General features: G+C 40.9%; 1 protein-coding gene across 1 annotated transcript; it reads left to right on the forward strand.

The window, feature by feature from the left end:
* Positions 1–1,906: 1,906 nt before the first annotated feature.
* LOC105680060 (uncharacterized) lies at positions 1,907–7,044 on the forward strand. The gene is made up of 2 exons (XM_067349280.1): positions 1,907–6,006; positions 6,219–7,044. The coding sequence occupies exons 1-2, from the start codon at positions 1,907–1,909 to the stop codon at positions 7,042–7,044; spliced, it is 4,926 nt and encodes a 1,641-aa protein (XP_067205381.1).
* The last annotated feature ends 18,603 nt before the right edge of the window (positions 7,045–25,647 follow it).

Here is a 25,647-nt window from a genome sequence, read left to right on the forward strand (position 1 = left end):
ATGCAATAGGACCGCACATGAATGTAATCTCGCTTTAGAATATCGAATGTTCGAGGCATGGTTTATATAAAACTGCAGGCGATACTTGAACCTAAGTTTTGAGAGTGGTATGGTTAACATAAAACCGTAGGTGATATCCGGACCTAAGTTTTGAGAGCGACGACAGATAATTTATAGTCGTACGCTTTGAAACGCAACAAGGGGTTTACGTTACGCGAAAGGTTTCGTGTTGCGCCTTTCTGGCGACATGTGTCGAGCGCTATTGATACAGCGAGCGATAATTCCAAGAGGCGATAAACTAGAAAGTTTAAGACAAAAATTTACGAGTGGAAATCTACTTGCTAAAATATGGGGACGTTACACTCGATAGAAATTATCGACATTATCGACATTATCGACATTTATAATTACTCAATGTTATCGACATTTTTAGTTCTATCTAGATGAGGGCGCAAACCCGTAGGAGTTCGATCTTCGCTTTAGGATCCCCTTAAGTGTGTATTTTTTACACATTTGGATTTGCAGTGTAGACAATAACAGAAACTTTAATACATATAACACTGAACAGAATTACACAGAATCCCGTTTTAATCGTACACTGCTGAGCTAGCAGAAACCGCACTTTTCTGCTCCCAAAAATCTGACATCTGTTTCCTTGTTTACAATCTCCTAGCAACAACTTGTTTATTTATAATATCCTAGTAACTATTAAACATCTATTATTTCTTAGCAACTATCCTCTTTTATTAACTCCGCAAATCAATATATTGATTGCGGTTCCATCAGCTGTTAAACGCGATATCGGGCGATAAAAGTCAAAACGGCAAGAACGCAACAATATTAATACGTTGATAAAGACGACGAATCAATTCAAACATCAGCTTTAAATCTACTTCAATTGAATGCAATGCAATTAATTATCAACGTGCCTAAAAATTGTAAGGTCTCTCATACAACTATTAAGCAAATAATTGATGGCATTACAAATTTGTTCGAAGTTTACTCAAGTATTATACAAGTATCTTTTTTATGTATTTATGTAAATTTATAACTATTTAATTTTTTCAGAGAATTGAAACAAGCAAGTAATCCCGAGACATTGTTCGGGATAAAGCGAGCGACGGAGATAGAGCGCGAGGCCGTGTCTCTCTTTCCCGCTCTCGTTGCGAACCGACGCGCGCGAGATGAGAACTAGAGCCGGCCTTCGCCTTGCGATAACACAGCGGCGAGCGTAAACATGCTCGAGTTGGAGCAAACAGCGAGAACAATACTCGCTGTTATTGCTATCTTCTGTTTAATTAACAGATTCCTCTCGAAGACGGAAAACCTGTTGACACTCTCAGTTTCCCACCTAGATCTTTTCGGGAAGGGCCAAGGCTTATAAGGCGCGCGAACGGAGCGCGCCTCAGTAGTCGCTCTTACGAATCTCGAGGAAATTAAAGACTAGAATATGTGAACTATTTAACGACACGGCTTTCTCTACATAGAATTGAATACGGAAATATCGGAACGACTTCTTATAACGGACTTCGCTTTGGACTTTTTTTGAACTGTTTGCTCTCGATAGGCGTCGGGGTTTTCTCGATAAAATTGTCGAACGTTGTTAAATTGCGTTAGCCGTTAAGAATTTTCGCGAGTGGTAACTATTCGTTGTTTAAATAAACCTCATTATATTAAAGTGACTTTTGCCTTCTATTCTTTGTCGGGCGGTCGCCAGAGCTTGTCTTGTCTCGAAGTTCCGATCCTAACAGTCCCTCACTCTCTCGCTAATTGTTCTCTCGCGAATATTAGCTGGTCCTTCGAGCCGGATATCCGCGTCGCCGGTGCCGGTAAATTTGAGTGAATGCGGTGACGTGACTGTGACGTTCGTCGACGATCTTTCGGTGAGCGCACCTGCCAGATAGGCATGAGTAGCCCGTCGGACGACCTCGTGCAGGCTCAGCACGACCTTTTTGGACTTCTTTCTCGATCCTACGACAACATGAGGAAGTCTGGAGAAGCCAACATAACACTCGGGCTCCTGGAAGCCCGCCTCCAGACATTGGAGGGCTACTGGAGCAAGTTCGTCACTCGCCATGAGCGGCTGTTCCAGGAGTACGGAGACGACCTCTACGAGCACGAATATGTGACGAAGGACTTGATGTTCAAGGCCGACATGTCGTACCACACGCAGAAGGGCAAATATCTGGACGATATCCGCGCGATGCGTGGTCCAGGCCAAGCGGCGGTCGCCGCGCCCGCTGCCGCCGTCGCGGCAGCGGCTCCCGCCGCTCCGAAGTTGCCTCGCATCTCCATACCACAGTTCTCCGGCCAGTACGAGGACTGGCCCGCATTTCGTGACCTCTTCTCTTCGCTGGTGATTAGCAACAGTTCAGCCACGCCGGTTGAGAAGCTCCACTATTTGAAAATCAGCCTGAAGGGGGAAGCGGAGCAGGTTACTCGCCAACTGCCAACGACTGACGCCAACTTCGAGCGTACCTGGCGGGCATTGAAGACGCATTACGAGAACAAGAGGCTCCTAGCGAGGTCATACATCTCGCGGCTCCTGTCGCTGCCAAAAATGAAGGGTGAGTCAGCCGCTGAGCTCCGCAAAATCTATCATTGCGTACAGACAACCGTCGGGTCTTTAGAGGGGATCGGTCGCCCCTTGACGCGTAGTGACGATCTTTGTGTCCAATTGATCACGGAACTTCTCGATTCGGTGTCGCGCCGGGAATGGGAAACGCAGCTTAGTAAGACGACGGAACCGCCGTCCCTCGACGAGCTGCTCGTATTCGTTGGCCAGAGGATGCGGACCCTCGAGTCGCTGACTACCCCGAAGAGCAACGCTGGCTCAGCTAAAGCGAACTCGAGTACTCCTCGTCAGAAAAACGCGTTACAGGTGCGCAAGCAGGAAAGCCAGCGAGGCCGCTGCTTTCTCTGCAACCAGGATCACTACGTGCGTCAGTGCGATTCGTATCTCAGCAAGACGGCTGCCGAACGAAAGCAATTCGCGTCGTCTAATGAATTGTGCGTGAACTGCCTCGGTAAGCACAAGCTTACCAAATGTCCGTCGCGAAAATCGTGCCTGTCGTGCAACGAGCGTCATCATTCGACCTTGCACGACGCCTACGCCTCAGTCGCGGTTGTAAAAACTCATCTCGTGAGAACGAAGAAGATCGCAATGTCAATGCTGCTGCAGACTGCTCGCGTTCGAGTGAAAGATCGCCACGGTGTCGACCACGTCGTGCGGGCACTGGTCGACGCGGGATCGGAAACGTCGTTGGTGACGGAGTCACTGATTCAACGTCTGCGATTGCCTCGCTCGCGGTCGGCTTTCGCGGTCTTCGGAGTCTGCGGCAAGAGGAACGGGGTATCGCGCGGTTTTGTCGATCTGCAGATCTCACCTCGAGAAGGCGATTTGTCGTTGTCGGTCTCTGCGTTGATCTTGCCGCGAATAACGTTGTACGAGAGCGGTTTCCGAGCGGATCCGACCGCCTGGCCACACCTGAACGGCATCACACTCGTCGACCCAGATTTCTTAGAAGCCGAGTCTGTAGACATCCTCCTAGGAGTCGACATTTACGGCTCCCTCCTCCGAACTGGCGCGAGGACGAGCGAGCCTGATCAGCCTGCAGCACAACAGACTGCGTTAGGATGGGTAATCTCCGGGCCAGTCGGCCCTGCTGATTCTCCCGACCGCACGCGGACTATGCAATGCCGGATCGAAGAGGACCTTGCCAGCCTGGTGAGGAACTTCTGGCAGCTGGAGGAACTGCCAACCGGTCCTGTTCCTCTCACTCCCACCGAGCAGGAGTGTGAGGATATCTTCCGACGCTCACACAGACGACAAGCGGACGGTCGTTACATCGTGCGGCTACCAGTAGTTGCTCCTCTGCCCGACTTAGCAGCTACTAAGCGCGCCGCTTCCCGCGTCCTGACGGGCACGGAAAAGCGATTTGCGCGAGACGACCGACTGCGTCAAATGTACGTAGACTTTATGAGGCAGTATGAAGACTTGGGTCACATGACACCGGTGCGAGCTGACATAGCTGCCGGAGATCGTGTGAGCTACCTGCCTCACCACGGAGTCCTGCGGGAGGCTAGTTCCACCACGAAGCTTCGCGTGGTGTTCAATGGCTCGACTGCGCTTCCGTCCGGCGATTCTCTCAACCGGAGTCTACTGGTGGGCCAGAACCTGCTGCCTCCCCTCGCCGACGTTCTCTTGAAATGGCGACTTCATCGCTACGTCCTGGCCTCGGACGTAGAAAAGATGTATCGCCAAATTCTGGTCCATCCTGAGGACCAGGATCTTCAGCGAGTCCTGTGGCGATACCATCCCTTAGACGAGGTGACGGAGTATCGTCTAAATACCGTGACATACGGTTTGGCATGCGCTCCCTTCCTGGCGATGCGCACTCTCCGCCAGCTGGCCGACGACGAGGCGGAGAATTATCCCCTGGGAGCTCGAGCTCTTCGAGGGGAAGTCTACATGGACGATGTCTTGACCGGCGCCTCTACCTTGGAGGAGGCGTGCGAGCTGCAGCGACAGCTGGCCAGATTGTGCATGGCGGGCGGCTTCCCCCTGCGCAAATGGTCGTCTAACAATTCTGTTCTTTTGGCTGGCGTCCCTGCGGAGCATCGGATGCAGCTTGAACTGCGGGATTGGCGACCGCACGAGACTCAGGGAACGCTCGGTCTGCGGTGGCACCCAGCCACTGACGAGTTTTCCTTCGCCGTCCCGGAAGCTACGCTGGTCGACGTCACAAAGAGATCGGTGCTCTCGTTCACGGCACGCCTCTTTGATCCTCTTGGCTGGCTGGCACCTGTGGTCGTGAGAGCCAAAATCTCCTTTCAGGCTACTTGGTTGCTGGGACTGAACTGGGACGATCCGCTGGACGAGGCTGCCGGACGACAGTGGCATGCCTACGCGGAGGAGCTCCCTCAACTCGAGTGTCTTCGAGTTCCGCGCTGGCTGGACGTCGCATCGTCAGTCGACGATGCGGAGGTGCACGGCTTCGCCGACGCATCCGAGCGTGCCTACGCTGCGGTGCTCTACATCAGGATCGGCTGCGGCGACTCTTGGCGGACGAGCTTGATATCAGCCAAGACCAAGGTCGCTCCTTTGAAGACGGTGTCTCTGCCGCGGCTGGAGCTGTGCGCCGCCTCTCTCCTGGCAAAGCTCACCTCTCAAGTCTGTGCCACGCTCGGCCTGAATCGGATTCCGATCCACCTGTGGTCGGATTCCACGGTCGCTCTGGGATGGATACGCGGTCATCCAACTCGATGGAAGACCTTCGTGGCCAACCGTGTAGCGGATATCCAAACCAGAGTCCCGGACGCGCTGTGGCATCACGTGCCCGGACTCGAGAATCCTGCCGACTGCGCCTCTCGCGGATTGTCGCCCGGAGAGCTGGTGAAACATCCTCTCTGGTGGCAAGGGCCGCCGTGGCTCCGGACGGCTCCATCGACATGGCCCTGTGACGTGGCGACGCCCGACGAGGACAGCTGGCCGGAGGCGAAAACTTTAATCCACGCGGCCAGGACTGCGCCCGCTCCCGTGGAGGAGCCTGACGAGCTCCTACGATTCTCGTCGCTCCGTCGGCTGTTACGAGTGACGGCCTGGTGTCGTCGATGGCTTCACCGAAGACCTGCCGCCGGACGCGAACTGACTGTCGATGAGCTGGGAGAGGCTAGGCTGACCTGGATCCGTCTAGTCCAGGCTGGGGCTTACAAGGCCGACCTAAAAGCTCTTCTGCAACACTTACCTCTGCCCACTTCCAGCTCCCTCTTACGTTTGAGTCCTTTTCTAGATGCTGAAGGCCTAATGCGTGTGGGTGGCCGATTGAAGCACTCGCTCCTGGCCTACGATGAGCGACACCCGGTCATCCTTCCTGGCGACTCTCACTTGGTCCGTCTGATGGTGGAGTCCAGCCACCGCTGCTCACTGCATGGCGGGGTCCAGATGACACTTGGAGCGGTCCGTCAGCGCTACTGGATTCCACGCGGCAGAGCCGTCGTCAAGCGGTGTTTGCGCCGTTGCGTGACCTGTGTGCGATGGCGGGCGGCCGTTCCGCAACAGCTGATGGGGAGTCTGCCGCGGGATCGAGTGACTCCTGCACGGCCTTTCCTCAACACTGGCGTGGACTACGCCGGCCCCATTCAACTGCGGACAAGCAAGGGGCGTGGTCAGCGCTCCTACAGGCATTTATTGCCGTTTTTATTTGTCTGTCCACTAGGGCGGTCCACCTCGAAGCGGTGTCGGACTACACCACCGACGCGTTCCTGGCGGCCTTGCGGCGATTTATGGCACGTCGTGGTCTGTGTCACACGATCCGAAGTGACTGCGGGACAAACTTCGTCGGTGCCGACGCCCGGTTGCGGGCCTTCTTCGCTGAGGGCAGCCAGGAACTGCGCCGGATCGTCGGACAACTGGCGACGGAGCAAATTCGTTGGAGATTTAACCCTCCGTCTGCGCCGCACTTCGGCGGCATTTGGGAAGCCGCGGTAAAATCCTTAAAGCACCATCTGCGGCGAGTCCTGGGTGACTCTACCTTGACCTTCGAGGAAATGAGCACCCTCCTCGCTCAGGTGGAAGCCTGCCTCAATTCTCGTCCGCTCCAAGCGTTGTCCGATGATCCTGAGGACTTGTCGGCTTTGACGCCCGGCCACTTTCTGGTGGGGGGACCGTTGACGGCCATGCCTGAGCCGTCGCTGACGGAGCTGCCTGTCAACCGTCTGACTCGTTGGCAGCTTCTGCAGCGGATGCGCGATCACTTCTGGGAGCGCTGGTCACGCGAATACCTGCATTCCCTCGTCCATCGTCCGAAGTGGTTGAAGGGGGTGGCCGACTACCGTGTTGGACGCCTGTGCCTCATCCGGAACGAGAATACGCCGCCGACGCGCTGGCCGCTCGCGCGCATCGTGCAAGTTCATCCCGGAAAGGATGAGCATATTCGCGTGGTCACCGTTCGGACTGCAGCGTCGACATTCAAGCGGCCGATAGTAAAAATTGTCTTGCTACCGGTCTGCGACGACCAGGTAGACGAGGAACCGCTTGAATAGCGTTTCAAGCGGTCTCCTCAACTATGTATATATCTGTCTATATATTAATTTGCCCTATGTAATTAATAAAATCTCGTTTATTTCTGTTAGCGGTTGAATGAGCATGTCGCCCAAGGAACGACTCGGGCGAGGCGGGCGGGATGTTCGGGATAAAGCGAGCGACGGAGATAGAGCGCGAGGCCGTGTCTCTCTTTCCCGCTCTCGTTGCGAACCGACGCGCGCGAGATGAGAACTAGAGCCGGCCTTCGCCTTGCGATAACACAGCGGCGAGCGTAAACATGCTCGAATTGGAGCAAACAGCGAGAACAATACTCGCTGTTATTGCTATCTTCTGTTTAATTAACAGATTCCTCTCGAAGACGGAAAACCTGTTGACACTCTCAGTTTCCCACCTAGATCTTTTCGGGAAGGGCCAAGGCTTATAAGGCGCGCGAACGGAGCGCGCCTCAGTAGTCGCTCTTACGAATCTCGAGGAAATTAAAGACTAGAATACGCGAACTATTTAACGACACGGCTTTCTCTACATAGAATTGAATACGGAAATATCGGAACGACTTCTTATAACGGACTTCGCTTTGGACTTTTTTTGAACTGTTTGCTCTCGATAGGCGTCGGGGTTTTCTCGATAAAATTGTCGAACGTTGTTAAATTGCGTTAGCCGTTAAGAATTTTCGCGAGTGGTAACTATTTGTTGTTTAAATAAACCTCATTATATTAAAGTGACTTTTGCCTTCTATTCTTTGTCGGGCGGTCGCCAGAGCTTGTCTTGTCTCGAAGTTCCGATCCTAACAGTCCCTCACTCTCTCGCTAATTGTCCTCTCGCGAATAGACATATTTAATTAATTTTGAGGATATTAAAAAAATATACAAGGAAAAGTATCCTCCTACTATATTTTCTAATATAAAAACGAAAAAAAGATTGGATAAAATATTTGTTGAAAAATTTTATATGGTATCTCAAACAAAAATTTCTCTTAGTACTGGTACAAAATGGAAGAAAAAAAGAACAAATAATTTTCCTAAAATCATTGATATTACATATGATGCATATATAGTTCTATTTTTAGACAATTTGAAAAATCTTTTCATAAACGAGCAAATATTGTTAAATATTGAAAATCTTAAACAGTATGAAGATAGACTATAAGGTGTCTGGCAATAATCACCTCAACGGTCATATACAGGTAGAGGAGATCAAACCGAGTAGAAAAGTCTTTTATCATTTTTTTATTTTTGTATATAAGTACTGAGGACGCAAGGATCTAGCGTTACGCGCCGCTCGTATATTGCCGTTGTCATTTGTAGAGCGCTCCTCCTAACGCTTCATCGCACGCCTAGTGATCGCATAGCAGTGGAATGTCCTTCTCGCCGCGCGCGCTTTACTCGCGCGGATTCGCCGATCTTTTTTCGTTAATTACTCAGTACTTATTACGAAAATCAAAAAATGGTAAAGGACTTTTCTACTCGGTTTGACCTCTACCTGTATATGACCGGTAGGACAATTATTGCCAGACACCTTGTATATCATACTATATTAAATGGATCTCATTATCGTAAGAGTGAATTCTTTTCCAATCATAACAAATCATTGGTTATAATATTTTATTACGATGATCTTGGTATCACTAATCCTCTTGGAGGAGCGTCTAAAATTTATAAAATGTCAATGTTTTATTGGACACTTGGTAATATACATCCGGAATTACGATCAAATCAGAATGCTTTTTAATTGTACGAAATTACAAAAACGGGATATCTCAAAAAACCTGGTGCTTTAGACAAAATATTGGAACCATTTATGTCAAACATGAAGAAGTTAGAATCAGAAGGCATAAATATTAATGTAAAAGGTGACATTAAAAATATTAAAGGTTCTTTACTCTTCTGTGCTTGTGATACTACTGCAGCAGCATTATTAGAAAGTTTCAAAGAGTCTACATCTGCTTATCGACTATGTTGTACATGCATGATGACAACTGAAGAATGGAAAGATAGATTTCGTGAAGACGATTTTATATTATGAAATAAAGCTAATCATAAGTTACATAAGTAGATATACTAGGGGGGTTCTAACCGAAGAGCAATGAGGGAGGTGCGGGTGAAGAGAGGAAGAGTTTGAGGGGGAAGGGGTAATTTTTGAGTGGTGGGGGTCGTTTTAGAGGAGAGGGGATAATGTTTTCTTAGAATTGGAGAGGGTAATGTTTGGTATCAGATTATAAAGGGGTATCAAGTTACAAGGGAAGTATCAGGTTACATAAAGGTTACATAAAGGTTCCTGGCGACGGTGTGCCACCTTGTCATGGTGCTAGGGCTCCCTGCAAATCCACTTGGAGATGCGGGGTCTAAGAGAAGACCCGGAGAAGCTTAACTCCGTTATAAAAACTTGGGGCGCCATACCCAAAAAAGGCTCTGAGGCTTGCACTTTACTTTATGACCTAAAATTTGGTCAGAGAAGTACAACTCTGTAAAAAAAACTGAGGGGGAAAACCTCAAAATAGGCCACTGTAGACTGTATCCTTTTTTCTTTCTTTTCCTACTCCCTCCTTACCCTCTCCCCCCCTCCCCTTTCTTTTTCCCTCCCCCTTCCCCTCCGCCAGCCTGTATGCCCTAAAAAGCCGAGGAAGGAATACCTTATCACAAAAACCGGGGGTTTGAGATACCTTCTGATGAAAAATCTCAAATGGGAATAACCAGCTGACCGAGATCCAGGCTTAACAAAGATCGTCCCGAAGAAAGAAAACCTCGTTAAAAAACCAAGGGTTTGAGAATACCTCCTGATGAAAAGTCCCAAATGGAAATAACCAGCTGGCCGGGATCCAGGCTAAACAAAGATCGCCCCGAGAAAGAAAAACCTCGTTAAAAAATCGGGAGTTTGAGAATACCTCCTGATGAAAAATCTCAAATGGAAAGAACCAGCTGGCCGAAATCCAGACTAAACAAAGATCGCCCCGAGGATGGATAGCCTCGTTAAAAAATCGGGGGTTTGAGAATACCTCTTGATGAAAAGTCTCAAATGGGAATAACCAGCTGGCCGGGATCCAGGCTTAACAAAGATTGTCCCGAGGAAGGAAAACCTCGTTAAAAAACCAGGGGTTTGAGAATACCTCCTGATGAAAAGTCTCAAATGAAAATAACCAGCTGGCCGGGATCCAGGCTAAACAAAGATCGCCCCAAGGAAGAAAAACCTCGTTAAAAAATCGCGGTTTGAGGATACCTCCTAATAAAAAATCTTAAATAGAAATAACCAGCTGGCCGGGATCCAGGCTAAACAAAAATCGCCCCGAGGAAGGAAAACCTCGATAAACAACCGGGGGTTGAGATACCTCCTAATGAAAAGTCTCAAATGGAGATCCCTGGGAGTGGACAACCCGGTAGGTAGCAAAGGTAGCTACCAAACCTACGTCCGACGTCCCGGAGTAACGACCCGGAGAAGCGAGAAAAAAACGTTCCGGAGAAGGAATAACTTCGTGATCAAACCTGGGTTTTCTGACGAGGTTCCCATGATTGAAAAAACCCTTCGTGATGGGACGACTTTAAGTCGTCAAAACTGGTGTTGTAGGTTTTCCTTAAACCTTTGTGTTGGACCTTCGGCCACTTCACTTTCCTCCTCGTTGTGCGCCACCTTGTCGTGGTGAGGAGGCTCACCGTGGGATGGTCCATTTGGGTCTTTTCACGGTGCTAAGAGCGCACGGTTCCTTCTATGGAGGGAACGGGAGCCCGGCAACTCCCTCAGAGATTTATCCCAATTGCCGGTAGAGGTTGGTGGCCCTGACTTCAATCGCCCGGTGGCACGGCACCGTTAAGGGGAGATTTCCATCTCTCTTCCGTGCACGGGCGGCCAGGCTTGTTAGCCCTGTGGGGCGGCTGGTCAGGGGGGTGCTCTCCTCAGAGTCGAGACCTGTCCTAGCCGGGGTTGCTGCTCCGGAATGACGGATCTCTGGTGGGTCATTTTGGTGACCTCGCCTAAAGGGGTCGATGTGGATGCCGGTCCTCCTTGTGTCTGGGGCCGACTCTTCCTCTTCCGGTTTTGGGAGAGGAAAGGCGGCCTGGCATGGGGGGAAAGCGGTGTCTCACAATGGCGGCTCTCCCTTTCCGATCAAACGACTCATGGACGTGGTTCTCGAGTACAAGGTCGTGAAGGAGAGCGACGGGCCGTCAATGTCCCGGAACTCCCGGGCTCGTCGGGCTGGGCCATTCCGAGCCGCTCGGACGTATTCCGAGGCGGGGTCGGAAGGCGGAGGGTAGCTGCTTGGGCCGCTCGAAAGTATTCCGAGACAAGGTCGAGCAGTGAGGACCAATCACTACCGGAGTGCGTTCCGGTTCTACCGGTTCCGGAGTGATCAGTCGAGGAGTCTGCTGGTCGCCACGGCGGGTAAGGCGCGAAGTGGGTCGCAACTTTTCCTGCCCCAACCGTCCGTGGGGCCTCCCGCGTAGCTGCGCCCACTGCGGTGCCCACATTGTCGGAGGTGTGGGACCTCCGAAAGCCACTGGGTAAAACCAGGAGTAAGGGGCCGAAGGCCAGTGCACCGGATGTTTATTCCTGGTGCCCGCGCCATATGCTGACCTCCCGGGGAAACTCGGGACTTGGAGGGTGTTACGTATGGCGACTCCACCTAAGGTCCCCATACTCTACTCTCTCCGTTTTCTCGCTCTCGTATACACGGGAAATTTTAAAACTTTATTAACAATAATAATTACAGATAATTATTCACTTAAATTTACAATATAAATAATAAATAAGTATCTCTATTATAGAATAATCATAAAGTTATACTAATTGCGTTATAACCTTTAATAGTTTAAACAAAAAGCCAACAATGTTATTAACTAGTAAGCTATAATTATAAAACGACGATTTGTTATACCTAAATTATAAAATCAAACAGTAGAAAGCCGAAACTCGAAATGACATGTAATACGAATTCACTATTATACTAGTCTATGGTCGACCGCTAGTGGCAACGAAAAGTAACTAGGTCGAAATACTTTTAGCAGCACCTGTAACCTAACCTAAACTTTCATCTCAGACTATACGAATGTAAACACAGGTGTGACTCAATGATCTCATCCGAAAGGAATGTACAGATCACGCGATTGATCATACGATGTCCAATGCGCAAGTCAAGAGAGTAGGGATAGCCCTTATATAAGCGATCATCCTCGTCAAGAGCCTACTTAACTACACAGTCTCTACTTCTTCACTTGACGACTTGATCTACTAGTAATAATTCAGTACTCTCAGTCCGGGACTTAACCTAAAAATTAGTCACCACGTGTAAGTCGGCCTTCCGCCTTTTAATTGTTATACGCGCTTAAATTATTGTATAAGTAAACTAAATAAAGTGTGAGCCTTAGTGGCAATCGATAATAAAGTGCCTCAGTGTTAAATAAACTTTACAACACTTAAACTAATAACCACGAGTCAACACCATTCCACAACTGTGCAATTATCAATCTACAACACACTGCGAAGGATTGTTAATAACAAATAAGGTCTTTGTAACAGTAAACCCATTTACTGCATCAAAGGTAAGTGAACAATTTATTAACATTGCTATTGTACTACCATCTCACTAACGCTTCTCTAATGCTTTTAATAATAATTTTTATACATGCTTAATTAACTACTTTTCAACTATTTATAATTATAAACAAAATAGTGGTGAACGATTTAAACATTAAACAGTGCCCTTATTACAAACGTCATTTTATAAACAATTGTGAACATATCTAACTGTGAGTATACTTATATTTAACAGACTACTTATATAATTTATAATTAAACAATTACGTTAAAGCGCTGTCATTTACGCGCAATTCTAAAGTATAAATTACTCAATTATTTATGGCATAACTAGTCAACTTATTCTAGTAACTGAACCATTATATTTTATAAACAATAAACATTAACATTAATTAATAATTAAGTTGATAAGGTGTAATAATAGAGCTTTTCCCTCCCCACCTTGAGCGCTTCCAATAGAGCGTTCTAAAACTCATCTCCTTGAGCGCTTCCTATAGAGCGTTCTAAAACTCATCTCCTCGAGCGCTTCTCGTAGAGCGTTCTAAAACTCACAATTCTTAGCGCCTCCCATAGGGCGTTCTCACAGTAATCTTGCTTTACATCTCTTTCTCTTACCAATTTCACCCTCACGTTATCTATTTATTATTAATTAAAATACGTTTTACCATATAACATTATTTTATACACATTATTGTATTAACATCATTTGACTACACACGCCAGTATTCATTAAATTAATAAATCTCAGTAGCAATTTAAATTATTTATTTCATGTTAAATTATTACACATAACTATTAACAATTACAATAGCTTTCATAATCAGCTTATATCTTTTTCTATAATTAATATACTGCATTCAATCTGTTATGTCTAAGGGAACAATAAATTTATTAAACAAATTACAACGTTATTTAAACAATTAACCAATCATTTAATAAAGTATTGATCGGAGCCTTCTTGACATCTTTCAAGCCTCTCATTCAGTAACTAGATCTGTAACAAACAAATTTAACATAAACACATGTTTAACAATTAATTTTATATTAATTAATTATACGATCTCTTCCGTAAATGTTCAGTTATCTTCCCATCAGGCCTAAATATCAAATCTATTATTTATAACAAAGATATCGCTTAATAACCAATCTCTCTAGGAAATCACTAGATTTTCTCTAGACACTTATTAATAAAAAATCAAAAGAACTAATAATCAAACTAAAGTCAGCTATTAATAATCTTTACAGTGGTTCTCTAAACAATCAATTGACTTATTAACAACATAAATAAAACATTATTAATTAACATTATTACATTATTACTTTATACTTACTTCCAAACGGGTTGATCATCTTCCTCCGATGAATTGGACCTGAAACAGATATAATAAATGGTTAATGATCATCCATAAACAATATACTTACCTTCGACTCCATCGTAATAACACCTGAAACAAAAGCAATAAAGATTAAAATATAATTAATAACAATTAAGTCGGTACTTACCTCGTCCGCGTTTTCCCTCGATGATTCCAGTTGGACGTCCGCCGGCTGCTCCTGAAACAAATAAAAGAAATAAGTATTAACAAATTAACAAATACAAATAACAAATGGTATTAGATTCGATTTAATTAACGTAGATGTTTTTACTGATTATAATGGATACCTTTAGATGTCGCGTTTCCGACGCTCGGGTAAAGCCGTGCAATTAAAACGGCTAAGATACGGGCTACTATCTGAACCCGACTTTTCTCAAAGATCTATTCTGGAATTTCTCATACCAGTTGAAAAGGAGGATTTAAATCTCTACGAAGACCTTGAAATCCAGCTGAGTCCTCCAATAATCTCGGAATTAGAACAATTTACGTCCGAGTTGGGCCAAGAGTCATTGCTCAGAGCACTTGATAAGGATAATTCTTTTATAAATTTAACGGTTGGACCGCAACCCACCGTCTCTGAACAGAAGTTAATTCTCAAAACGGAGAAACCACCGTCTCAAGCGTTTGATTACGAAGGAGACTCTGACGCCTCTTCACAAGCGTCGACAATTATTTTAGATCGAAAGACTATAAAAGCTCTTCCACGGATTATATACAACGAAGTCGTATTCTTTAAGCTCAGGCTAGTTCCGCAGCCACCATTGATAACCATAGACTGAAAAATAAATAAGTCGAACTCCATTAACAATGTGATACATTCTCACCAAAGTATTTTGTTTATACACTTAACTATGTTTAATCTTTAATTATGTTAATTTCTATACGATACTTTCTTTATCAATGTGATTAAGTTAATTTCTTTTTTTTGATTGTTAAATCGCGATAGCATTTATTTTGGATCTTATATAAGATAATTAAGCCTACTCTACAATGACATTTTTTAAATTTTTTTTTTCAATAAGTTACTGCGTTTAGTTATAAATAATATATTCTCTTTTTAATCTATAAGAATACTGCTGTATTGCTATATTCATTTTTCTCTTATATATATATATATATATATAATTACATATATTATTATGTTCCTTCTATAATTACTATTTCTTGGTAGACTAATAACTCTATTTCCTGTATTCTGACCAATGTCTTTTCTTTTTTTTTTATATATTATTTTATTCTCTATGAATAAAAATCATAATTTTGTTCCCATTTATAGGTTATTATATCTTACCTACGCCCACTAGCGGCTATTCCACGGGAGCCTTCCTTACCGACACTTGCCAGTGCGATCAATGCCTGCATCCGGTAAATAAGGGTCCTTCCTAGTCGATGACCGCCTTCGCGCTAGAATAAAATAATAAATAATCAAAATGATTATTAATAAACGTTAGTAAACTGCCATGCTACCACCCTTATAATTATAAATTCAAAATAAAAATATTTACCTTACCATATTAGCGGCAGATCAACCAGGGTTCTTCTTTATCTATTACCACCCTGTGCGATCAACGTCCGCACCGGATCAACCAGGGCCCTTCATTTTTCACAAGCGCCCTGCGCGATTAGCGTACTGTTTAAAAAGGAACCTCTCATAGCGCCCTTTGCGTTAACTAAGCGTACAGGTTTCCGCTCGGCCCCGCTTGTTGACAGTTAGGCACTACAAATATATATATATTTTAACAATAATTTTATTATTAACTACAGGGCAGTCTGTCTCCCTTCAATTTATTTTTCCCTCTCCATTTTTTTATAATCTCAGTTGAATTAACCGCGGAAAATTAAACAAGACGTAACAAAGCGTTACATTTACAATAATTCTTAGTCAGTAAGTGTAAATATAACCCCGTTTTGCGTTTAAACATAAATTATAATAATATCAAAAATTAATTAGTTTTTTTCTCAGTTTTAAGACTCGTGATAAGCGTCTTGAAGAACAAGACGCTAAGTTTATTTTTTACAATCATTATGTTTGTTATAGACTCGCGAACTCATTATTTTATGTTAGTTAAAAGTAAAACGCGAGTCACAAGGATGTTCCGTTATTATTAATATAATTTTGTTTGTCATCCGCGGCTACAGGCAAAAATTATTTTATTTATCAATACGAGTAAAAATACTCAAGCGGCCTGTAGCATTTGATATTCCTTATAAGGATTCAAAAGAACGATAGCGCAGACAGCGGTAAAAACTATCAAAGAAAATGAAAACAGTCGGTCAATGTTAACCGGGCACCGCGAAACTTTTACCGCTACGTATGAATGGGCTATTGTGCTTTTGATGGCTCGATGCCGCCGCCGGCGTAAGCAACTTGCGTCTTTGTCGGGTGATCTTTACACCGATTGGCGGAAGTCTAACTACCAGAAAACCTGGAACCGGATTGGCGAGCGCCGCCAAGGAAGGGGAAAGCGGTAGCCAGAGGATATAAAAGGAAACGATCGAGCCGAAAGGAAGAAGTTGCTTCCGAGACCCGCAACCACAGACTTCTATAATATAGGCTAGACTGCTAACTCGTCTCTTTAACTGTTGCCAGTAAATATTTACATTTCTCGCGTATGCGCAGTATAAGCTTCAGGCATGCGCAGTCTGATGTTTTATATACTTGAGAAAGAGATATATATCGAGTGTGTAAAATTATCAATTATACATTACATATTAATTTAACATGCTTCATTAATAATAATATATATAAAATGACTAATAATATTGTATATAAAAAGTTTTTTTTTCTGTATTTTTTTATTATCCTTGTTATATCACAAAGGAGAAATATATATATTTTTTCCATAAAAAATTGAAAAAAAAATTTATCATTTTAATGTGTAATGTATTAATGTGTAAAATTAAAATTAGATATTTAAAAATAAATATATGTAATAGGTGATTAATACATAAATAAATAATACATATTAATATCATTTACATTTTTTTTTAGATTTTATTTATTTTGTATTCATTTTTTTCGCATCGTATGGTACATCAAAAGCTATTTGATTTTTCGAGACATGTACAATACGTACAACAAAATAGATACAATTATATACAAAAATAGATATATTTTTTTCAATAATGTTAGAAGAAAATAGAAAAAACATATATTAAAAAAAAATAAAATTATTTTTGTTTTCTAATAAGTAACTTATTACATAAATATATATAAATATTATATAAGAGTATTATTATATATTTATATAATATTTATATATAATAAAGCTTATTCATTATAAAAAAGTATTTGTTTTGTTAAACGATGACGTTTTCTTTGTGGTTGTAGAACTTCTTGTACATAAAATTTTGTATAAGAATACAATCTTATTTTAATGTATCTATGGGATACGGCATTAATTAATTTTATTTTATGCGGTGTCTCTAAAAATTCGACATTATCACAAGATAAATTAGGAAAAATGGTATTATCAAAGACTAACTTACGTCTAATCGCATGTAATATTTTTAAATCTAAATTATTTTGTGACCATTTTGTTAATCCACAAGTTTGAATTTGTATTTCTTTCTCTGTAGCGGTCACTATTTTTTGGACACTTTGTGATGCATAAAGTAATCCACCTCTTGTCACATGATCAACAAATTTTGAAAAAGGACCATAACTATTATAACAATGATCATTTTGTTCTCGCAATAAACTATTGTAACAAGTTAAACAATCAATAATTTTTAGCTTTCTTACAATATATCCGGCAATATAATATAGTATATTTTCATTTATTATTTGTAAATTTGTTGGCAACAATAATGCTGTAGATAAATTTTCTTCGGATTCATTTTCATCGATATTTACACATGATAAGATTTTTTCCTTACTTTTTTCTTTCCACACTATATCAAAAACAGCACCAACAGGATCATTATCCATTTCCATACAATTCATAGACTTACTACATTTTATACTATTACGCATTAGAATCTGCCTCATAGCATATTTAAATTGTAGAACATTTGGATTATTGTTATACCCATGCCGACTTCTAATTTTAGCGAATAGTATTTCTAAATGATCCTGAGAAAACCGATATGTTAATAAATATTTGTACCATTCTTTTTCATTAAATATTTGTTCTGCAATTTCTATAATGGATTTTACTGCTAATGCTAAACCACAAATAAATGTTTTTCTTCCTGTATGTTTCAAAAATCTGCCATCCATAATTTTTAACTCATATAAATAATTTATTTTTTCAACAATTATTGGTTTTATATATTGCAATCTATTTTTTGTAAGAGGTTGTTTGAAACCCTTTCCAAACGGATTTCTACTATTTAAAAAGTCAAATAACCAATCAATTGTTTCAATAAACTTAATAGTACTTTCACAGTCTTGAAATTCTTCCACATTTGCATCTTTCAAGTACTTCATTGCACTTGCTACTGAAGCACTTAAAGTATGAGCAGCAAATTTTACTTTCATCTTATTTTGTCGCCAATTAATACATTGTGAACTTAATTTATTTTTTAATTTTAATGTTAACTGTTGTTGAATCTTATGTAATTGTACAATGTGTTCCCACTTAATATTTCCCTCCTTGGTACATAGAACTTTATAATCTGCTAATGTATTTCTGCCTAATTTCAACATGTGACATGCATCTAATAATACTCTTATGTTATAATTTAGTACCGGATGTGGAAAAGAATTTTGAATATCTTGAAACCTATCGACAAAAATATTACATCCAAATTCTTTTAGTGTAGAACAATTGACAGTTTCTCCATCACATATAATTGCAAGTACATTTAATTGCACTTCTGCAGTTAAGATTAAGGCTGTTGTTATTAATTCTTTTAATATAATGGCAGTCATTGAATGTTTAAAAAAATAGGCGATAGGCCACTTCCACTTTCCATTTAAACTTACTAGTAAAAAAACTAAAGCTTCTTTAGTTGTTGTTTCGTTACATTCTAGACTAATATTACTCCCATAATCGCAAAACCCAACAAATCTATGATTTTGTTGATCCCATAAAACTTGTTGACGAATAGCCATACCATCAAAAATTAAATTACAGTCTTTATCTTCTGCAGGAAGATTCTTTAATCCTTCGAGAACTTGTTTCTGAAAACCAGGTGAGGCGTCCACAGTTGAGTTCCAATTTCTGATCGCTGTTGGATGCGGTAATGTAAATACTGTCCTATAAGAAACAAAACAAAAACATGTGTGTGTATGTGTATTACATATTATATGTTATGCTAATACAGGAGGTTTGCCAATAAAAAATTTCCACGCTCTATATTTTAATAATCCTTCAAAAATCATTCCGTAACATCGCGAAACGCGTCAATTATTTCAAGAAGCTACTCTTTCAAAAAGATTGGAGTTTTTTCAAATAATGCAATATGTTTCGCGATTTTCCCGAATTTTATTCCATTTCCGAAATATAGAGGGTGAAAACTTGTATAAAAAATTCAGTAAGAAAGATATTCCGAGATGAAATTAACAAAATGCAAAATAATGTATAGGAAAATGTCATATAAACAATATAGAAACATGCAATAAAATGCAAATCATTAAATCATCATAAAAATTCCATTATTCCATTATTCGAAAATGTATGCAAAAAAATAAAAGATAAATTAAAGAGAAAAAAAGGTGCAAAGAATCCACACACTGATTGTTCATGCACATATTACAAATCGAAATAAACCAACCATTTCAGCTCTTTAATTTAGCCACAATCTTAGATATGGGTTTTAGCTAGAAATATATCATTATATTATATATTATAAAAATAATTAAATGTTAAAATAGAAAAGGAAAAGAAACCTGCTAACCTACAAAACTCATAAGCCTTGGGAGAATGATAGTGTAAAGTGACAGCAAATTTTTTTACCTCTTTGCTGTATCGCTTTCCATGAGGTGATTTTTTTTTGTTTTTGTGTTCATTTATAAATAAATCCTTAGAATTTTCGAACTCATTCAATAGAGTATCATATGATGTACTTTAATAAATTCATATTTAATAATTTGCTTAGCAATTCTTTGATTTTGCTCTCTTTTCTTTTAACTTGAACTCGTAATAATTTTAATTGTTTATTTTTAATGACTAATTTCTCTTGGGATTCCTTTTGCTGTTGTTCAAAAAGATTTTTTAATTCATTCCCTCGAATTTCAAATTTTTCTTCATATTTATTTTCCCAATATCGTACTTTATCTCTCAATCGATTATTTTCCTTTTCTAATTCCTCAATTTTTAATTGTGTTTCTCGTAGTGGATCTGAAGCTTTTCTCTTTCTTGATTTTGACTGATTAGTGTTTGTCAAAATGTCTATGAAATAAAATAGTTATTAAATACAAAAATAATAAGAAAAAAAATTATTTATAGTATAAATTTTATACATACCAGTGTGTATACACCAGTCTGTCATACTATTTAATTTTCTTTGACTATCATTTTCTTGTCTATCCAAATGTTGTTCGTAACTAATAACAGCCTCTTCTGTGTTTGCTATAAATAAATAATATTTCAATAAATGTACACAATCAAAAGTCGGATCAAAACAGATAAATGATATGTACATACCAACATCTATAGCTGTCCTCAATTGTGTTTGTGTGTTTTTTTGAATGTTACATACTTTGTAAGAGATATCTACCTTTTTTTCTGTAAAAATATATATTTAAATAAAAATAAAACAAACTGAAGATAAAATAAGAAAATATATAACAGGAATTATAAAAGTAGATATTCATAGATGTTCAACAAATATATTGCACCATTAATTCAAAAAATAAAATTTCGGATATATGTGGTTAGCAAACTTATTACAAAATTTAAATAGAAATATTTTGTATTATAAAATTATCACAAAATTTAAAATAGAAATCTATTTTATTTATTATATATATTCTAGTATCTCTGCCTCTCCCTTTCTCTCTCTCTCTTTCTCCCTCTTTCCTATACTTACGCATATTTGTTGTACAATGTATATATAGCGTTGGTATAACATCTGCTTTCAGTCGTTTTCTTATTTTAGATGTCGTATAATCTTCCTCTCTAAAATGTAAATTGCATATGACACTTGTTTCAGTGGGTATCCAATTACTCCTTCCGGTTGCTTCAATCCATTTTGCTATGATGACTTTTTCTTGTGGAAATCTAAATTTTTTATATTAATGTAAATTATCATGTACTTTTAATGTAATATTATATATATCATGTGTATATATTTTTATAATTATCATATGTATATATTTTTGTAATATATTAATTAAACAAAATTATATTATTACTATATTATATATATATATATATATTTATTTTTCATTGCTTACTTGAAAAAATGTGTCTCGCCCTTCTTTCCGTCCGTTGCATTTGAGCAATTCAGTACAACGCACTTCGGCATTTTTTACAAAATATAAAAAATTGCAAAATTATTTTATATATGCAATAACAAGATCAATAGCACATATCAGTAGCACGATTATGTATCCGAGGTTTCGAGGTTAGAATGAATTTTTCCATACCGTGCATGCGTTAGCCACGTTAGACCGAATGTTATACTGCGCATGTCTTCTGCGCAGGCAACAGTTTTACATAGGTAAATAATAGGAGTTAGCGGTCTAGCCTATATTATAGAAGTCTGTGCCCGCAACACGAGACTGCGGATCTCTCCGTTACAATGTATTTACATTAAAATCGGGATGTTTCGGCAAGTAGTGAGCCGAACATCATTCTGAGGACCGAGATTATCGGCCTCACGCGACGCGAGCAACCGCGTAGTGCGTAACACCAATAATGTATTGCGTGTGTGATAATCACTTCGGTGATAACTGTGAATAAATATTTTACTTGGTTAAAATATTTCAACCTGTGTCGAACTGAATTACATCCATACTGTTACGTCGTAACTTCGTTACGAACGTGTTAACGTCCGCCGCTGTCACGTTCCGGGTGGTTCGTGCTAACGCGTTATTGTCTATCTTCAGGAACGAGAGGCCTTTGTCGTCTGAACGATGGTTACCTGTTTCCCGAAGACCATTAATGTGGATATATTAGCCGCTGCCACCAGTTTTATTGACGTGGTTTGCTCCACGAGAGGTCACTGCAAGGACGCGGGACTGCCGTTACCTGTCTGAACGTCACAGTCGGCCTGTAGCAGGATTTGTGTGTATTTCTACGTTTTAGGAGAATAAATAAATTTCTTGTTCTGCAATGTAAATGTCGTTTATTTATTCTTCTTCTTCCTTCCTTGATCAATTTATTATAGTGAACATAAATGACATCCTTAAATTATGGAAAAACTTTTGACATGGACTGTACTGTGTGGTCTTGAAAATTTTTGACATGGACTGTACCACACAGTCGAAACTTTTGACATGGACTGTACCGTGTGGTCTTGAAAACTTTTGACATGGACTGTACCACACAGTCGAAACTTTTGACATGGACTGTACCGCACAGTCGAAACTTTTAACATGGACTGTACCGTACAGTCGAAACTTTTGACACTGACTGTACTGCGCGGTCTCGCTCAAGGCTACGCTTAGTAAGCAGAATGGATAGAGAATGAAGGAGCGACCGGTAACCGTTATCTCTGCTGGCGATAACGAAAGAATTTTAACACTGCTATTCGCGCACTGACTCGACTTCAATCTTTTTATTTGTAATGTCTAAACTTGAATCTGTTACCAGTTTAAGGTCCTTATTTCTGCTGAATCTTCAATGATGTTCTCGTAGTTTTGTCAGTCTTAATATATTTGAAGGATGAATAGGCATGGGAGTAGATTATCAAAAGAAAATGCTGGTTGATGTGATCCGTTAATAATTGTGCGGCTGACCGCACTAAATACCACAGATCTGTGTCTCGATAGGCCGTGTGCGGCTGACCGCACTACAGATTCTCTAAACACGTGCTCACTTCCAACAGAAAGGTAAAAAGGAATTCGTGAAAAGTCGGGTAAGTATTGGATAGTTGGAGAACTTTACACTGCTTCAATTATAAAGTTTATTATGAGAATAATATACAGGGTGATTTAGAACAACCCAAGTGTCCTTGCACAGACGTATTCCTGAGTTAATTCTGAGACGATTTTTCCTTTACAAAAATTTTGTCCGCGGCTTATTTTTCAAGTTATAAAAGAAAAAAGTTATCAAATCACGGGACGAATACAGAAGATAGGCAGGAGCGGCGCAACTGGGCGCAACTCCATTCGACACGGGTGATTACGGGACGCACGTTGCGATTAAACACACGTGATGAAACACGCGCCACACACACACACACACACACACACAGACACACACAAACACACACACACACACAACTCTCTCTCTCTCTCTCTCTCTCTCTCTCTCTCGCTCGCTCACTTATTTTTACAAATTCGACGTCTTCATTCTGTTTGACGGATGAATAATTTTACCGGGGATAAGCAATAAAAATTTACACAGCACTTGACATGCAACAAATCCATACCGAGATTTATAAGACATACATTTTTTTTCGTATCACGTATCGAATTTACTCACGTAAATGAATGATTTATAAATCAATTCATTGCTATTAATCACTGCCGAATAATCATATTCCGCTTACTTTTATTAAGAAAAAAGTACACACTACATGCAATTACAGTAATCAATACTTTCACAGATTTACACACACTCACACACGAATCTATCGGTTTGTTATTACTACCGATTAATTATTCGATGACTAAAAATTATTCGAAGGATACGCCTAACGTTTACACAACGCACGTAGCTCGATGCGGAGACAGTACTCGATGTAAACAATGAACCAGATTATGTTTTTATTGAAAAGTATTGTTACGCCTGTGCTTTTCGCCGCTGATGCTGTGTGTTACAGCTGACGGACCGATCGATAATATCGATCAGTCACTATAAGTTCAAGCCGTATGGCATTTGTAAATAAACAAGTTGTTGCTAAGAGAATGTAAACAATCGATAATATCAATCGGTCCGTCAGCTGTAACACACAGCATCAGCGGCGAAAAGCACAGGCGTAACAGTATTAAGTCGATAATTGCAGTTGATAAATCATGATGTCTGATATAATAATGCAGAGCATTAATGACCGACAATAAAACGCTTCGAAACTTCTTACTGCTAAGATCCGATTGAATCAACTTAACTTTAGCTTTAAGCGAGATTTACATGTATAAATCTTTATTTTCTTTATTTAAAAAGAAAGATAAACACATTTTTTAAGTCTCACTTAAATCCAAAATAATATTAGTGATTCAAGTGAATAAAATTAGTAGGTAATGTTTAAGTATCTGCCTGTTAATCGAAGATGTGGATTTTTTGTTAACAATTTGCGAACTCAAAAAAGATGTTCATCGTAAATAAAATATTTGGTTGCCCTGAAAAGGGCAGATTAAAAGATATTTTAAAAGAATTTAGTTCTTATAATAAATGTTCAAAATGTCCGCCGTTCATTGTGATGCATGCTCTCATACGTCTCAATAAATTTTCTTGAGTTTTCTCCATAACTTCGTCTTCGATTAGAAAAATGGCATGATGAAGTTTGTCATTTAATTCTTCGACGTTCTCAGGAAGCTGTCTGTAAATTATTTCCTTGCAGTAGCCCCACAAAAAAAAATCCAACGGATTGAGGTCTGGTGATCTTGCAGGCCAACGAATCGGACCGTATCGACCCATCCAACGTTCGGGAAATTGGTGATTTAAAAAATTTGTGACAATTCTAGCGTTATGTGGGCCAGCACCGTCTTGTTGAAATAAAATTTTATTTCTATTTAATAATGGTATTTCTTCTAAAAAATGTGGCAGATTTTCTGCAAGAAATTCCACATACGATGCGCCATTGAATCTTTCCGGTAGAATAACTGGGCCCAATATTTTTGTACCCATAATTCCAGCCCAGACGTTCAGTTTCCAACGAACTTGGTTATTTCTGAGTCGTGTCACTCGAGGATTTTCTTCGTCCCACACATGCATATTGTGTGAGTTAAAAACTCCTTCTCGTGTGAACAGCGATTCATCGCTGAATATTACACGAGAAGGAAATTCTTGATCTTCGTCTACTCTTCTGAGGAAATCCTCGCAAAATCTCTTCCTCCGAGGATAGTCTTCCTCTCGCAAATGTTGCACGCGAGTGTAGTGGTAAGCGTGCAATTTTTCTTCTTTGAGTATTCTTTGGACGGTAGAAAAAGAGAGTTTGTATTCTCGAGCAATGTCTCGAATACTACTTTCTGGTTCTTGCTCAACAGCACAAAGAACTGTTTCCACGGTTTCCAAATTTCTTGCATCACGATGTCTACCAGTGTCTTTTTTCGTCGGTAAGACACTTCCAGTCTCATATAATCTTTGAGCTGCCTGAAGTATAACATTGGGCCTGGGATGTCTTATTCGGTTCGGATACAATTCAGCGTATCTTCTTGCAGCAACGTAATATTGCCCCTGACATTCACCGAGTACCATGAGCATGTCATAATACTCCGCATTTGTATACGCTGCCATTTTCGTCTCCAATCGTCTCCAAAAAATCTTGATTCTCTAATAATCGAGAGATTATTAATTAAACAATTGATCGATGCTCCGTATTTATACGATCTTCGCGGGGGGTCGAGCCCTCCCGACGAATCGTGTCGCATATCATCTGCAGATATTATTCGTCGGGAGGGACGTGGTGGGGGCTCGATCCCCCGCA

The sequence above is a fragment of the Linepithema humile genome, chromosome 2 (genome assembly GCF_040581485.1).
Source record: "Linepithema humile isolate Giens D197 chromosome 2, Lhum_UNIL_v1.0, whole genome shotgun sequence".
Taxonomy (NCBI): Eukaryota; Metazoa; Arthropoda; class Insecta; order Hymenoptera; family Formicidae; genus Linepithema; species Linepithema humile.

Coding starts and splice junctions, on each gene's coding strand:
- LOC105680060 (XM_067349280.1), top strand. CDS start 1,907: ATGAGTAGCCCGTCGGACGACCTCGTGCAGGCTCAGCACGACCTTTTT. Junction 6,007..6,218: donor GGCAGAGCCGTCGTCAAGCG/GTGTTTGCGCCG, acceptor TCTGTCCACTAG/GGCGGTCCACCTCGAAGCGG.